The sequence below is a fragment of the Geotrypetes seraphini genome, chromosome 7, assembly GCF_902459505.1.
Source record: "Geotrypetes seraphini chromosome 7, aGeoSer1.1, whole genome shotgun sequence".
NCBI lineage: Eukaryota > Metazoa > Chordata > Amphibia > Gymnophiona > Dermophiidae > Geotrypetes > Geotrypetes seraphini.
Genome location: NC_047090.1, coordinates 87,023,130 through 87,040,363, shown reverse-complemented (window position 1 = coordinate 87,040,363; position 17,234 = coordinate 87,023,130). Strand labels below are relative to the sequence as shown.

General features: G+C 43.0%; 1 protein-coding gene across 2 annotated transcripts in view; it reads left to right on the top strand.

The window, feature by feature from the left end:
• Positions 1 to 1,985: 1,985 nt before the first annotated feature.
• PSMA6 (proteasome 20S subunit alpha 6) overlaps positions 1,986 to 17,234 on the top strand; it is a 30,733-nt gene continuing 15,484 nt past the window's right edge. The window contains exons 1-3 of one of the 2 annotated variants that reach the window (XM_033953179.1): positions 1,986 to 2,213; positions 15,898 to 15,992; positions 16,674 to 16,755. In XM_033953179.1, the coding sequence (XP_033809070.1) occupies positions 2,138 to 2,213; positions 15,898 to 15,992; positions 16,674 to 16,755 (253 nt within the window). In that variant the 5' untranslated portion in view covers positions 1,986 to 2,137. The remainder of the gene's footprint in view (positions 2,214 to 15,897; positions 15,993 to 16,673; positions 16,756 to 17,234) is intronic. The other variant, XM_033953180.1, reaches the window with a different exon arrangement.

The window sequence follows — 17,234 nt, the reverse complement described above, 5'->3', positions numbered from 1 at the left end:
ATGCACTAAAGCCAGCGATCGTCGCTAAACCTATTTTAACAGCTTTAGCTTTGGCTGGCCCGGAACGTCCTCTCCGATGTCAGAATTGACGTCGGAAAGACTTCTTGTCGGCGGGGGGGAGGTAGGATTGTAGTGGCGCGGCCGGGGGAAAGGAAGGGCAGGAGGACCCGGACCTGGCCAGCTGTGCACCCGGGGTGGACTGTACCCCCTCCCAACCCCCCCTTGGTACACCACTGCCCCTCCCACAGGGGCCTTAGCTGTTTGGGGCAGAAAACCTTTTTTTTTTTTCTTTAATGGGCACAAATGTGCATGTATTACACCCAACCAATACCTGTCTCCATTTTTTAAAAAAAGTTGTGCTAGCATCCCCTGTTGTTGAGGGAAGGAGGGGGTGTGGCTGGCACAACTTTTTTTTAAAATGGGGACAAGTATTGTATGTGTGTAACACATGCACATCTGTCAAGTATATTAAAATTTGATAAACGCTAATCATAAATACTAAGCGTTTGACATTTTTAGGACACAACTTTACATGAAAACAACAGGAAAGTGGGGAGAAATACAATTTTAAAAGGAGAGAGTACAATTAAGGTTAAAAATAAAAGAGAAATACGAGAAATCATATTGATGTTAAATATGGGTAAAAACAGAATGTGGCAAGAAAGGAGCCAGAGATCGATTAGCAATCATAAGCGTCTTTAAATAAGAAGCTTTTAAGGTTGCCCTTAAATTTATCTAGATTTTGCTCTGCCCTTAAATATGATGGTAACATACCATATTGTAGGGACTAAAGTTGCAAATGAAGAGGCCCTACGGGTTCTAATGATTTTTAGGGATGGGACATGAAGAAGGTGCTGTGATGTGGATCTTAAAGTTCTCAAAGGTTTGTGAGGAATAAGATACTTATGAATAAAAGCAGGTTCTTTGGTGTTCATAGTTTTAAGGGAGATTAAGGCAATTTTATAGGTTATTCGGTGGTGAATTGGTAACCAATGTGCATTTTTTAACTGCGGAGTGATGTGATCAATTTTTTTCTTTTTCGTTATACTTTTTATTGCAGTGTTTTGTTTTAATTGTAAGCCTCAGATGTCTTTTTGGCAGATTCCTTTAAGTGAGGAATTGCAGTAATCGAGTTTGGAAATTAAGAGGGAATGAATTAAAAAATATTAAGAGACTGAGGATCAAGGATGTTAGCTAAGTATTTAATCATTCTGTGCCCATTTAAAAAAAGAAAGTTTTCTGCCCCAAACAGCTGAGCAGCAGAGGCTGCTGTGTGAATTCCCTTGCCGGTTCTCGGTGCGACTATGACTGACCTCCATAAAACTAATTCTTATGCAAGGTCATTTGACCATCCATCGTTGTTTTAAAGTCAGACATGGGATCGGCCTTCAGCCACCCAGTCGGTTGTAGCGACCATTTTTAGTGCCTGGTGGGGAACAGGCAGAAGCATTTTCGTCTTTTGCCTGAGATAACAGATGAAAGGGGAAAAAATAGACTGTAGATGCACCAGTTAGGAGAACAAGCAGGCGCGTGAGGGATTGGCATCCACTCCCAGTATACGCCACCTTATCTGAAACCAAATTATTGAAGGAAAAAGTAAAAGTGCAGGAAGTGAATTTCATTCTTGTCAGGAAAGTCCTGGAGGAATCCGAGCTGTGTTGGTTCCAGCATTTGGGGATTTTGTACTGAATACCACGAGAGACTAAAGTTCAGCAATACTATTGCTTGATGTGATTCACAGTCTTCCCTCTGAGCCACGTAGAGTGCTGCCAGTGTAACAGTAGTAGAATCAGCTGCAGCAGATCTCCACGTTTTTAATAACATCGTGAACCACCATCGTGAACCACCCTTTAAAATGCATACAATAAAAAACGATTTGCAGGATGTATTCAGGAGTGGCACCATAATCTCAATACTACAACAGCCAGACAGAGAGCCTTCGGATGCTGTAAAGTTCAGGGCACGCGAGAAGCCTCTTGGCTCCGCTCCGCAGCGTGCACGCACCCGTTCCCCTCTAGCTTTGCGTCATCGTTTGGCAGACGACTTGCTCCGGAAGTAATCGAGCGGCTTTGGCGAGAGGTCGCATTTCCGCATGGTGTGAGTTTGCTTGATTCTTGTCCGCCTGCCGTCGAATATAATGTCGCGAGGATCGAGTGCTGGCTTTGATCGACACATTACTATTTTCTCTCCCGAAGGCAGGCTCTACCAAGTAGGTGAGTGTGAGTTGCAACGGGAGGGGGGCAAGAGCTGTGCCGGGTCCGCTAGTAGGAAGTGCCCTGTCATTGTGCTCCGTTAATGCCCGGAGCGCGGCCTTTCCCCGTGGTGCCCAGCTTTTTGCCTTTTGTTATTAATTATGGTTATATGGAGGCACTCCTGCATCGTAGAGACCCGAAAATAGCGGTTGGAGCGACGGCTTCTCCGAATCCTGTTTTGGTTTCGGTTCTTCAGAACTAGGAGAATCCCCCATTGATGGCTTTAGAGAAAGTGAAAGTCCTTAGGAAGTTTAGTTTAGTTGTCTGTTGCGGTCCAGTGTATTTTTGTACCTTTGCACAATAACTTCTACATTTTAGTATGTGTGTGTTTTTAGTTAGTAGATACTGTATATGCAATTAACTAAACCTTAAGTTTATATATTGCATCCTCTCCATAAAGATAGAGCTCTGCACGGTTTACAGGTACTTTAATAAACGAGGGAAGAACATAATAAGAATTGGTGGTGAGCTTTACATTTTTGAGAAAAGCCAGGTTTTCAAATGCTTTCGGAATAATTGGAAGGAGCCCAGATTCCATAGCAGGGCAGGAAGGTTATTCCAAAGCTCAGTGATTTTGAAGAAAAGAGATTTCCTTAATTTTCTTGCATAGATGATGCCTTTTAACGAGGGGAAAGATACTTTAAGTTTGTGGGTGGATCTGGTAATGTCAGGTCTCAAAGAATTCCAAGATAGCAATACTTTACAGATACACTGATAGGTGCCATCGACTCGTGTTTGAGTCATAGCAACTTGATGAACATCATCAAGATTTTGTGGTAGGATACAGAAGAAGATTGCCCTGGAGGCCTTTCTTCTTGCAAAATAAATTTGATGATGTAGCATCAAACGCGATCTTCCGTCTCCAACACTGCCCATCTGCTGCTGCCCAGATGGGTGTTACATCTTTCTGCTGAAACCTGTTCTCCTTGGGAGGCCCTGGTGGTAGTGAAACTACTGATGGTATAGCTTTAAGCTTCTCCAAAGCGCGCAAGCCCCAGTGGCATGACAAGCTCATGTATCATGTCTGGAAACTACACCAGTGTTCTCCCTAGCATCTTTTAGCTGGGCACTTGTGCCCGGCTGTCTTCCTCAAATGACATGCTTCCCCCTCAGTGTCCTCCATATTCCTCCCTAGTCTCACCTTTAAAACGCTTCCCCCGAAGTGTTCTCTGGATTCCCCCTAGTCTCAACTTTAAAACTAATTACAGCAGCCTGCAGAGTGAACCTAGCAGGCTGCCGTCAGTCTCCACAGCATTTTCCCTCAGCTGCAGTCCCGCCCCTGATGTCAGAAGAGGGGTGGGACTGTGGCAGAGAGAACATGCTGCGGAGGCCAACGGTAACATGCTAGGTTCGCTCTGGAAGCTGCTGTAATTAACTGCAGTGGTCACAGATTGGAAGACCTCTCTTGCTTGGTGCAGGAAGCAGCAGAGGTAAGGTCCATCAGGAGGACCCTGTCGGGATGGGGATTGCATAGAGACGCTGGATCTGGACACTGGGGGTGGGGACAAACAAGGACCTTGAGGAGAGGCGGGAAAGCAGACTTGAACCAAAAGGGAGGGGGAAGACAGGGCAGATGCTGGACTAGAGGGGGTAGAGAGGGGAAATACCCTGAACTGAGGAGAGAGAGATGCCAGACCCTGGGGAGGGGGAAGACAAAGAGAGTGAGAAAGACAGAAAGATCTGGATCAAAGGTGGGAGAACTCAAAATGTTAGCAGAAGGAAGATAGAGAGAGGGAGAAACATGAAACAAAGGGGAGGCAGAAGAGAGGGGGGCAGATGTTGGACTTGGTGGTGTATAGAAGGAAGAGAGAGACTGCAGAGAAATGGAAAGATTCTGGACCAGGGAGGGAAGAAGGAAGAGAAAGGTAGAGAAATACCTGGAAAATGAGAACAAATGCTGGACATGGGGGGGAGGGGTGTTGGTATTGTAAGCAGAAGAAAGCCAAAGAGGCCTGGACCAAAGGGGAAAGACAGGAGGCAGATGCTGGACTATGGGAGGTGCGGACAGAAGAGACAGAGGGGGAGAGACCCTGAGGAAGAACAGAGAGATGTAAGATCATAACAGAGGAGGGAGACATGTTGCCAATAGGGGTGGATGACAGAGGAAGAAAAGTTGGATGGACTCATGGAGGGACAGAGAGAGATGTTGGTTGAGGAAGAGAATGAAGTCCGAGGAGAGGAAGCATGCAGGAGGCAGAAAGAAAAAAAAATGTTGGATGCAGTCAGAAGGAAGTCCAACCAGAAACTAATTAAATCACTAGACAACAAAGGTAAGAAAAATGATTTTATTTTCAATTTAGTGATCGAAATGTGTCAGTTTTGAGAATTTATAATCTGCTGTCTATTTTTCTATATCTGAGGTGCCGTTGCATATTTTAAAGCCATCTGCCTTGACCTCTTTGAAAAATAAAACAAATATAAATGATAATTAGCATTTTCTCTGCATACAGTGTGCTTTGTGGTGGTTTTTTTTAATTTTGTGGTTACCATTATTAATTAATAAGATTATATTGTGTGTACATGAAAAATGAATGGAAGAAATGGGGATGGGGTCAGGGGCAGAGCTTTGGCTCAGGTACTCGGTTGGTATTTGTTAGACTTATGGGGTACTTGGCTTGAAGAAGTTGAGAATCATTGGTCTATGTGACTATGGAGTTCACTCGTAAGGATCCCTTTTACAAAGCCACAGTAGCAATTCTTCCATGGCAAATGCACCAAAGTCCATTCAATTCCTCACACCAGCACCTCATCCATTCGTTGACTGCTTGCAGCTCCATCTGCCTCTTCTCATTGGCCCTGGGCACCGGCAGGATCTCCAAGAACGCTACCCCCGGCGTTCTGGTCTTCAGCTTCCCTCCTAGCATCCGGAACTGGTCGTTCAGTCATTCCCTGCTGTAGTTCCTGTTGCTCATGTTGTTTGACCCCATGTGGATCACCACTGGCGTATCTTTCTCTTCCATGCTGTCGATGATCCTGCCGATGCAGCTTACTATATCTTCTACCTTGGCCCCCGATAGGCAGGTCACCAGCTGATCCTGTCTTCCTTCCGCTATATGGCTGTCGACTTATCTGATGATGGGAGTTCCCCATAACGATTGCTGTCCTCTCTATCTTCTTTTGCCTCTCTAGCCGCAGGTCCTTGTCACTGGTGTATGACCATCTCTCCAGCCGTAGGTCCGTGTCCTCTGTGCACTTCCATCTTCCCTCATCCTGGCTTGCACTGGACTCGTCTTCTTATGGTTGTCCTCCAGGTGATCCTCAGTCACTGTAGGTATATCTTGGTCCTCGCTCACTGTAGGTGTATCTTTGCAGCTCCACTGTTGTTGGTGATTTTCCACGGCCTCCCTGTATGCCTGTTCGATGAACTTCTCTAACTCCCTGACTTCTAACTCCCTGACTTCTTCCTCAACGGTTTCCTCTGTCATGAACTTTTCTGCCTCTCTGTCCTCCTCTTCCACTGCTCGAAGTGCTTCTAGTTCCAGTATTCTGCCCTCCAGGAGTTTGACTTGCTTCTTCAGGCCCTCCAGTTCCTCGCTTCGAGTGCATACATAGGACCGCCTCCCAGAGGGGAGGTAGTCATACATATGGCAAACGGTGCAGAAAACTGGTTATTTTATCGCCAGCTGTGGTGGTAAAAGCGCTGACGCTCATAGGAGTTCTATGAGCGTCAGAGTTTTTACCACCATGGCCAGCAATAAAATACCCTAACACAGTTTCTTAAAAGGGGGGTTTAGATAAACCTTCTAGGGACAGAAAAATACTCAATGTACCTGAATGTTTCTCACCCTTCATCTGTAATTTGAAAGGGCATAAACTAAATCCTGAATCCCTTTTCCCTTCTCTTGCTGGAGGTTCTAGCAGGTCTGCAAAACGGCTTAATCAGTGGTCCTTTAAGCATAGGAGTAAAAAAGAATTTCCTTAGATTACTTTTGAGTCTATCACTTCTTAACTTCATCCTATGCCCTCTCATTCTGGAGTTTTCCTTTATTTTGAAAAAGACTCATCTCCTATACATTAATGTCGTGAAGATATTTAAACGTCTCTATTACATCCCATCTCTACTTTTCTTCCAGAGTATATTTCTTTGCCAGAAAGGAATTATTCTCAGTTGGTAGGTCAGACTCTGCTTCAAAAGGTCAATAATCAATGTGTGATGTGCAGCATGCCAGAAACACTCACTACATAGGGATTTGAATTATTGCCCTTAACTATCAATATAATTTTAGTTGTGTACCTAAGAGTACTTCTTGCTTGATACTTTTCTAAAATAGGGGTTCCTAAATCTAGTTCTTGAGGGCTAGAACCTTATTGGTGTGTTCTCAATTTTCACAATGGATGTGCATGAGGTATATTTGCATACGTTGCGAGCACTGTGCATGACTTTCTGGGACCAGATTCAGGAACTTTTGCTCAAAATACTGCATGATAAACCTCCAGTTCCATGGATAATATACTATGCTCTTGGGCCCAAGACAGGTGATTGTTTTCAGAATATGTTATTGCTTTTGAACCGTAATATCTGTGATTGTGTAGCCCAAGGCCCAATAAATCCTGGGAGGCTTAATACTTTTTCCCCCTGACTTTTTCTCATTCTTCCAAAAGAGGACCTTGCTTCCATCTGCCCTACAGCTCTTTGTAAGTTTGAGCTGCATGGTACAGAAACTCAGAATTTAGACCCTGAGGCCAGCATGGGAGTTCACACTCCATGCTGCTCAAACTCATTGAGAGACGTATAATATTGACTCCAAAGGATTCCCTGTTGCATTAGCAGTATGAAAGAGAGTAACAAGTGTGTTGAAACAAGTCTGTGCATGTTATGACATGTCTCAAAATTACTTACGCACAGTTACAGCTCAGTGCGAGTCTAACATTCCAAGAGACAGGGATTGACTGGAGTACGGGTCACTCCAACTGCACTAGGGAAACAGAATTTGTAGAAGCTGTGAGGGACTGCTTCATGGAGCAACTAGTCAGGGAACCGACGCGAGGGAGTGCTACTCTTGACCTCATCCTAAACGGATTAGGGGGGCCTGCAAGAGGGGTAGAAGTGGGAGGACCACTAGGCAACAGTGACCACAACGCGATCCGATTCACATTAGAAAGGGGGACACCCACAGTAAGGAGGACCGCAACAACTGCGCTCAACTTCAGGAAAGGGAACTATGTTGCTATGAGGGAAATGGTGGGGAAGAAGCTCAAAAACATCCTTAGGATGGAGACTGTAGGAAGCGCCTGGACCCTATTCAGGGACACCCTGCAGGAAGCACAAAGAATGTACGTCCCAAGTTTCAGGAAAGGCGGCAAGAACAAGCGGTCAAAGGACCCGGTTTGGATCTGAACAGAAGTAAAGAGGGCAATAAACGACAAGAAAGTGTCCTTCCGGAGATGGAAAAAGGACCCAACGGAGGAAAATCACCAGGCGCACAGGAAATGCCAAAAGGAATGCCACCGAGAGGTTAGAAAAGCAAAAGGGAAATACGAAGAGGGGCTGGCCAGGGAGGCGAAAAACTTCAAGGCATTCTTCAGTTACGTAAAGGGGAAGCGACCAGCAAGAGAGGAGGTGGGGCCGTTGGACGATGGGGATAGGAAGGGAGTGATTAAGGAGGATAAGTTTCAAGTTTATTAAAATTTTTGATTAATCGCTTAATCTTACTTCAAAGCGATGTACATACATAAAAGAAAATATTTAAATTACAATTTTAAAATAAAATTATAATTTTAAAATTAAAAATAAAAAATTAATTAATATATAACCATTAAAATAAAAAGAACTATATACGAACTAACAAACATGAGTAAAGAGGAAAAGGGGAAATGAACTACAATTTATAATAGAAAAGAAGGTAGGGAAAAACATAAGGATCATAGAATCATAGAAGATGACGGCAGAAAAGGGCTACAGCCCATCAAGTCTGCCCACTCTGCTTACCCGCCCCCTGTCTATGCCCTAATGATCATGGGGCTCCTTTTACTAAGCCACATTAGGGCTTTAACGCACGGAATAGCAGGCGCTAAATTGCTGCCCGTGCTAGACCTTAACGCCAGCATTGAGCTGGCGTTAGTTCTAGTCGTGTAGCACGGGTTTAGCGCTCGCTAAAATGCTGCGTGCGCTAAAAACACTAACGCGACTTAGTAAAAGGAGTCTTTGGTGTTGGTTGGCTGAGAGTTTACCTGATATAAAGCAATCACTAACAAAACACAAGAGAGAAAAAAATGAACACACACAAAGGTATATTTCATATTGTATTTGACTTATTTTAATCAGGAGAATAATAGACTCAGAAAATGTTGAAGATAAAAATTAAAAATGAGTCCTAGAGGGATGGTTGTTGGGCAATATTCCAAGATCAACCACGAAACCCAGAGTTCTTTCTAAAGGCAAGTCTACATAACAGTGTTTAGTGAATAAACTTCAAGTCACAACTTTGGAAGTCTTTACAATTGAAGTAGACCTGAGGTTGGCTATTGATGTTGTCATTGCTATCACAGAAACAACAAAAAGGCAGACCTAGTCCAATCAAGGTCCACCGAGGGGGCGCCCAGGGTCACAGACTGCACACCGCACAAACCGCGCGCAACCCATCATGAACAACATCAAGACAAAAGATGAGAGTTCAAAAGAATTGTCAAAAAACAGCATTATTGAATTCAAGGGAAGAACTTGTTAATCAAAAGCATCTTTAAAAAGGAATGTTTTTAAGTTAATCTTGAATTTATCGATATCATGTTCTTTCCTTAAGTAAATTGGCAGGGAGGTAGCTGAGAGGTTGAACACGTTCTTCTCGTCAGTTTTCACGAGAGAAGACACATCTAATATACCGGACTCAGAGGAGCTCATGAGTGGGGAACAGGCTGAAAAATTAGAACACATAGAGGTAAGTAAGGAGGATGTCCTCAAGCAGATAGACAGGTTAAAATGCGGCAAATCGCCGGGCCCGGACATGATCCACCCAAGGGTTCTGAAAGAACTAAGACAAGAAATAGCGGGCACAATCCAGCATGTTTGCAACCTATCCTTGAAAACTGGAGAGGTACCAGAGGACTGGAAATTGGCGAATGTCACACCTATCTTCAAGAAGGGATCGAGGGGTGACCCCGGGAACTACAGGCCGGTGAGCCTGACTTCAATTATAGGGAAGATGGTGGAAGCTATGATCAAGGACGGCATTTGCGAGCAAATCGAGAGATATGGCCTACTGAGAACAAGCCAGCATGGATTCTGTAAGGGAAGGTCATGCTTAACGAACCTTCTGTACTTCTTTGAGGGAATAAGCAGTCGGGTGGACAATGGGGAACCTATAGACATCATTTACCTTGATTTTCAAAAGGCTTTCGACAAGGTGCCACATGAAAGGCTGCTTAGGAAGCTGTGGAACCACGGGGTGGGAGGGGATGTGCACAGATGGATCGAGCACTGGTTGTCGGGTAGACTGCAGAGGGTCGGAGTAAAGGGACAATACTCTGACTGGCGGGGAGTCACGAGCGGTGTGCCACAGGGATCGGTGCTGGGGCCGTTACTCTTCAACATATTTATCAATGACCTGGAAAAGGAGGCAAATTGCGAGGTTATAAAATTTGCAGACAATACCAAACTGTGCGGCAGAGTTAGGTCCAGGGAGGAGTGTGAGGACCTGCAAAGGGACCTGGACAAGCTGGAAGATTGGGCAAACAAATGGCAAATGCGCTTTAACGTGGAAAAATGCAAGGTCATGCATATAGGGAAAAAGAACCCGTTGTTCAACTACAAATTGGGGGGGGGCATTGTTGGGAGACAGCAGTCTTGAGAGAGACTTGGATGTGCTGGTGGATGCATCACTGAAGCCATCTGCACAGTGCGCAGCAGCCTCGAAAAAAGCCAACAGGATGCTGGGCATCATAAAGAGGGGCATAACAACCAGGACGCGGGAAGTCATCATGCCATTGTATCGAGCGATGGTGCGTCCACATCTGGAATACTGCGTTCAATATTGGTCGCCGTACCTCAAGAAGGACATGGCGGTACTTGAGAGAGTCCAAAGGAGAGCAACGAAACTGGTAAGAGGGCTGGAACACTGCCCATACGCCAAGAGGTTGGATAGGCTGGGGCTCTTCTCTCTGGAAAAAAAGAGGCTCAGGGGAGATATGATAGAGACCTTCAAGATCATGAGGGGCATAGAGAGGGTGGATAGGGACAGATTCTTCAGGCTGAAGGGGTCAACAGGCACGAGGGGGCATTCGGAGAAACTGAAGGGAGATAGGTTCAGAACAAATGCAAGGAAGTTTTTTTTCACCCAAAGGGTCTTGGACACTTGGAATGCGCTACCGGAGGAAGTGATCAGGTAGAGTACGGTACAAGGATTCAAACAGGGATTGGACGGATTCCTGAGGGATAGGGGGATCGTGGGATACTGAGAGAGGTGCTGGGATATAACACAGGTATAGAAAGCTAACCAGGTAATAAGTATAGAAATCCAACCAGGTCGTGCATGTGCAAGACCGGAGGGTTAGGACTTCGATGGGAAGATAGGACTCAATGGGAAACCAAGGTGGCAAGGGGGCCGTGACCTGTTCGGGCCACCGCGGGAGCGGACTGCTGGGCGGGATGGACCTATGGTCTGACCCGGCGGAGGCACTGCTTATGTTCTTATGTCAGGGGAGTCCTTTTACGAATCAGGTCAGAAACTGCTAGATTTGGAGCATCATTCAGTGATAAAATTTCTCACAAAAGAAGGGAAAAAGCCAAAGGAGATCCATGAACGCATGTCTGCAGTTTGTGGTGAGTCTACCCCATCATCCTACAAAGTAAAATTTTGGAGCAAGTATTTTAAGTGGGGTAGAGTCCATTGAAGATGACTCTCATACAGAAATGTGCAAGAAAGTTGAAGATTTAATTTTGTTAGATGAATTAAGGTTTCCCAAATAGATGAAGAAACAAGTATCTCGGCAGGTACAGTTTGGAAAATAATTCATGAAAAGTTGGACATGTCCAAGGTTAGTACAAGATGGGTTCCAAGAATGCTGAAGCCATGTCAGAAGGCCATGAGGCTCCAGTGCTATCAGGAAAACTGAGATGCTCTGTGAAGATTAAATGAATTTTTTTTCATCGTTTGGTGATTGGAGATGAAACTTGGGTCTATCAAAGAGATCCTGAGTCCAAAATGGAGTCAATGCAGTGGAAACACAAGTCATCCTCCACCCCCAAAAAAATTCAAGACAGAAAAATCTGCAGGCAAAGTCATAGCAAAGTCTTCTGGGATGATGAAGGACTTTTGTTTCTGGAGTTCAAGCCACACAAGACAACCATAACCAGGGAGAGTTATGCCAACACAATGATCGCTTTGCAGGAGTCAATCAAGGAGAAAAGATGAGGAAAACTCACAGCAGAGCGTGCTGCTGCTTCATGACACTGGTGCACATGCCATGACAATCACAGGTGATTGTGGGTTTTAGCAGCTGAACCATCCACTCTATAATCCTGACCTGGCTCCCTCGGATTATTTCCTGTTTCGAGTTTTGAAGAAATTTCTCCTTGGATAGCAGTTTTCAAGTGATGAACACATCAAGGAAGCTGTGATGTCCTAGTTTGAAGGTCAAATAGAAGAATTATTTTCAAAGGGGTTAGTCATTACCGGAAAAGTAAATGACGTGTATGGAGCTATCGGGAATATATTGAAAAATAAAACAATTTTTTTTGAAAACTATTCTTTCCTACTGGGGTAGATAAATTATTGAACACCTCTCATGGAGCCTAGGGCTGTTTCAGTATGGTTAGCTGGATGGCAGCTAGATGGTTTGAGTGATGACTGGTGGTTGATGTGAGCCTGGAAGAGGAGGGCTATGGTGGGATGATAGGTTAAGAGAAGACATAAGACAGTGGGAAGAAAGGAAGACTGGGATGGACAGGGTGGGGGAATGGCAGAAGCCCTCAAGCACCTGGTTCTAATTTACTTTCTTGTCTCTTAGACACAGAATAGAAAAATAGATTTGGTAAATTAGATCCAAAATGAGCTGAAGCGGATTTCTAGTACAAAAAGTATGAGTCTTGAACCAGTGAGTTATTCACCTCTAACTGTGAGTTGTGTAGAAGGTATCTACATTTTTTGGTTCCACCTCCTGCACCAATGGGCTGTGCTGTAGCTTCTTAGTTTCTCCTTCTACACTCGAATTGGAAGGTGTTGTTCTGATCTGCTTTGATCCTACTTTATTACTTTTGTGCTTTTATCTGGATTTTGAGGCTTCTGGTGTGTCGGAGGTCCCCAGTGGTCCTGGAGCAGCTCTGCCTGGGAGAAAACACAGACTCTCAGGGTAGAAATCTGTAGCTGAGAGTGCAACTCTTTTACAGAGCCACCTACCTGGCTGGCCTACACTAACAATTTTGGAGGCTCAGGAACCATTCCCCTAGTAGCAAGGCTAGCTTTTGGTTGTTTCTGGAGCTTGAGTGCAGGCTGTGTGGCCCCTTGCCAGGCCTGATGGCTTAATTGGGTGCCAGCTGTATTCTTCCCCTCCACCCACCCCCGACAACATATGTGGAGCTGTGGGGATCCGAGGTCTCAGTCCAATTTTTGGTCTGACTGGCAGCCCGAAGATGCCTTTTTTCCCTCACTGGTTTTTTGTTTACTTGGAGTTTTAGTAGGTGTAATATTCAAAATGTATTAGAAGGGTCCTATTTACTGAGGGACTTGAACAGAAGGCAACTGTGCCAGTAATGTGGAGAAAGGTCTGAGCTGCTTGTTTGTGGACTGGCTGCTGACATGGAACAGAGATAGCTACATCTCTGAATAACTACATCATGTTATTGGCTGCATTAGTAGTTAATGTGTGGTAAAACCAGCTATGCAGAGACTTAGAGGAGACATGATAGAAACCTTCAAGATCATGAAGGGCATAGAAAGGGTAGACAGGGACAGATTTTTCAAATTACGGGGAACCACAAGTACAAGGGGGCACTCGGAGAAATTGAAAGGGGAAAGGTTTAGAACAAACGCCAGGAAGTTCTTTTTCACTCAGAGGGTGGTGGACACATGGAACACGCTACCGGAGGATGTGATAAGCAGGAGCACGCTACAGGGCTTCAAAGAGGGTCTGGACAGGTACCTGGAGGACAAAGGGATTGAGGGGTACAGATAGTAGTAGAGGTAGGTAATAGGGATAGGATTAGAGGCAGTTACAAAATTAGTCAGGGACACTGTTCAGGCAATTAGGCCTGATGGGCCGCTGCGAGAACGGACCGCTGGGCAGGATGGACCTCTGGTCTGACTCATAGGAGGCAACTTCTTATGTTCTTATTAATTTATTTTAAAAAAAATTTGTAGCCTACTTTATCTAATATTCTAGGCCAGGGGTGTCCAACCTTTTGGCTTCCCTGGGCTGCATTGGCTGAAAAAATTACACAAAAGGAGCTAAGGCGCTTGCAAATTATTCAGAACACTGCCATAAAAATGATAGAGAACGCAAAAAAATTTGATCACGTCACTCCACTCTTAATAAGAGCCCACTGGCTGCCAGTAACACACAGAATCACATGCAAAATTCTACTATTAACATTTAAAACACACAACACAAATCTTCCAGAATTCTGAAACAGACTCCTGATCCCTTATACCCTGGCTAGAACCCTGAGCTCTAACACCCAACACCTCTTATATATCCCATCATTACGACAGCTTAGCATGCATCAGTCATCAGTATTTTCCGTTACAGCTCCCACGCTCTGGAATTCCATGCCAGCAGACTTACGAGAAGAACCATCATTGGAACATTTTAAAAGAAAACTGAAAACATTTTTATTTAAAGATGCTTTTGAACTTTAATGCAGCACCTTTCCTCTTACTTACAGAAGGGTCCCTGCCAATTGTTCTTCCCATTATTTTCTATCTTTTCTATAAGCTATGTAATTCTACCCCTCTACCCTAATGTACCAGTATGTCAGTATGTGTTACAGTCCATGTCTCCAAGATTTTACTTTTTATATTGTAGACTCATTTGTACTCCGCTTAGAAATCCGATATGCGGAATATCAAATTTTTAATAAAACTTGTATTGGCTGGCACCCACCAATATTCTAGCAGTTGTGTTCTGTATCTCCTGTAGTGACCTCAATGCAGCATCTGGTAGACCTGATAGTAATCCACTACAGTAGTCAAATTGCAATAAGACCATTAATTGTAGTATTGTATGAAAATTAATATTCAATAAAAGTTTATCTTGGGACAGGTGATTTAAAAGATTCCCATTCACAATGGCCTTAAGATGCCTTTTCTTAAACTAGGATCCAACATATCTAAATTCCTAAGTTCAGTAGAAACAATGATGGTATCCCCATCAATTAAAAACTGAATAAGGAATTAACTGCACTAAATGGAAACAAGTTATTTTTGAGTCAGTTCCTTAATCTTTAGTCTTGTGAATTTCTTTGGTCTAGCTGAGGAAGTATCTTTTCATAACCTTGTGACTGCTTTTGATCAGAAGATGTATCTTCGCAGGCAAGAGGCGTCTGGTGTTTTTTCAGTATGGAAGAATGTGACATGCAAACAGCTAATTAAGTCTCTGAAAGCAGTTTAAGATGATTCTCATGGTTTTTCCACTATTTTATTGCATACCGCTGTGGAACTATATTTTACTTGAGGAAATGATATTAGAACTGCACTGGAAAAACCTTAATAATCAATATAGTATGGAGTTCCTATGTTTTCAGGCAGACTTCTTGGGTCACCGGCCGCCCAATGGTATAAATTATTAAATGGACTTATTAAAAAGAAATTAAACACTGGTCTAAGAGACATTTGGAGCATTGAGATTAAGCATCAAATTACTGCATCTCAATGGCCACGAATTTGGTCTTGGAGAATGAGATGTACAGTGTCGGCATCTATGAGACAAACTTGGTTTTTTCTGTTACATAGAGCATTATGGACCCCTGTTTGGTTACAAAAATTGGATAGCTCTATGTCTAATAAATGTTGGCACTGTCATCTAGAAGCAGGGACTTTAGATCATTTATTATTCTATTGCCCATTTATTATGAATTTCTGGAAATCAATTTGGGACTAAATTAATTGTTTATTAGATAACCCAGTGGCATTATCATATGATACTGTGCTATTTGGTATGGCAATGAGAGCAAAAAGTCAGATTTCTACAAACAATAATAAATTATTACTCATAATGACTGGTGTTGCCATTCAACAAATTACGTATAATTGGAAAGATTGGAGTAGATTAAATTATAATTTCTGGTGGAATTCTTTGTCATGTTTATAAAATGGAGAGATTTATTGCAATACAGCAGGGATGTTTCAGGAAATTTCAAGATGTGTGGGAGCCATTAACAAAAATATTGTACTGTTTAGATGAAATTGTTTCCCTTAAATTTACAAGTTCAATAGTGACGGAGGAGGGGGGGTTATTTTACCAATGATGATTAAGTGATGTATTTATTGTTAATTTGTTTGAACATATGTCACACTTATTGTAAGTTTGAAAATGAATAAAGAATTAAAAAAAAAAAAAAAAAAAGAACTGCACCATCCATGCCTAGTTCCTAGGACAGAAATGATTGTAGACCTGGGAGATTCTAATAAAACAACTGCAGATAAATGGATCTCCTTGACTATGAAAGCTTTGTCTGTTAACCGTCTTCATAGTGGCCGCTGTTTTTGTCTTACAGAATATGCTTTTAAGGCAATCAACCAAGGTGGCCTTACGTCAGTAGCTGTTCGTGGAAAAGACTGCGCTGTAGCTGTCACACAGAAAAAAGTGCCCGTAAGTAAAATTGGCAACAAAATAGAGATCTGGTCAATCTTTTTACATAGACATCCTTTTTGCTGAACTATCTTTGTCTGGTTTGGTTTTCAGTTAGCTGTTTGAATATACTCTGGTTCTGCCAACAGATTGCCTTGTGTACTATCTGGATAGTGTCAAGGTGATCAGAGGGATATTCAGCGATACTGTCTGGTTAGCACCATTGAATACCTTGTTTGCCAGAATTTATCTGTTTAGTAACCCAAATTATGCCTCTAATCAGCAACATTTTTACTAAAGACATCCTTTATGCTGCTCCAGATTTTGTAACCTTCACTGAGACATTCTGTTTATCAGTTCCTTAGGTGTTTGAATCTCTTACTAGTTCTTCCCAGTGTCACAGAGCTCATGTTCCTGGCAACAGTTTCCTAAAGGCAGTATTCTGCTACACTAAATTCTTTGCCATGGGAGTTGCTTCGAGTACTGCTTTTTATGTTCTACATTTCAAATATTGTAACACTAAGACATCACAGATTTTACAAGTAGATATCAAGTAGGCAGAAGACTGCTTTGGATGTTTCCCTATTTTAGAGTTAACTTTTGGATGCAGATTCATGTTTATTTTTTATTAGACCTCTGAAAATGAGAATGCACTGTTGACAGATTTTTCCAATGTGTTGGGTTTTTTATTGTCTTCTATAGGACAAGCTGTTGGATTCCAATACAGTTACTCATTTATTCAGAATAACAGAAAATATTGGCTGTTTAATGACAGGAATGACAGGTAATAGACCCATTGCTAAAAAAAAAAATTGCTTATCTACTGTTTGTTGTGGCTAGTGAAGGTCTTTATTGGTAGTACCACTTGTCAGTTGTAACTGAAGGCAAGGAATTTGACTTGGGCCTTACTTCTGAGGGTGACAAAACATTCATTTTTTAAGTTAAACATGTTCTGACAGGCTGTATGTAGACCCAGGTCATTTAGGAACCATTACCTTAGCCTCAAACACATAACTCAGCTGATAGAGAGCCTATATGAAAATAAAGAAGCTGCAGTGAGAACTGAATATGGCAACACTGATTGGATTCCAATTAAAACGAGGCATTAGGCAAGGATGCATCTTCTCACATTACCTGTTTAACCCGTACGGTGAAACCATCTTCAGAAAAGCAAATTTGGAAGAAGAGAGTGTCTCTTTCAAAGTTGATGGCCAAAATATAAACAACCTTTGCTATGCAGATGATACAGTGCTCATCACCAGC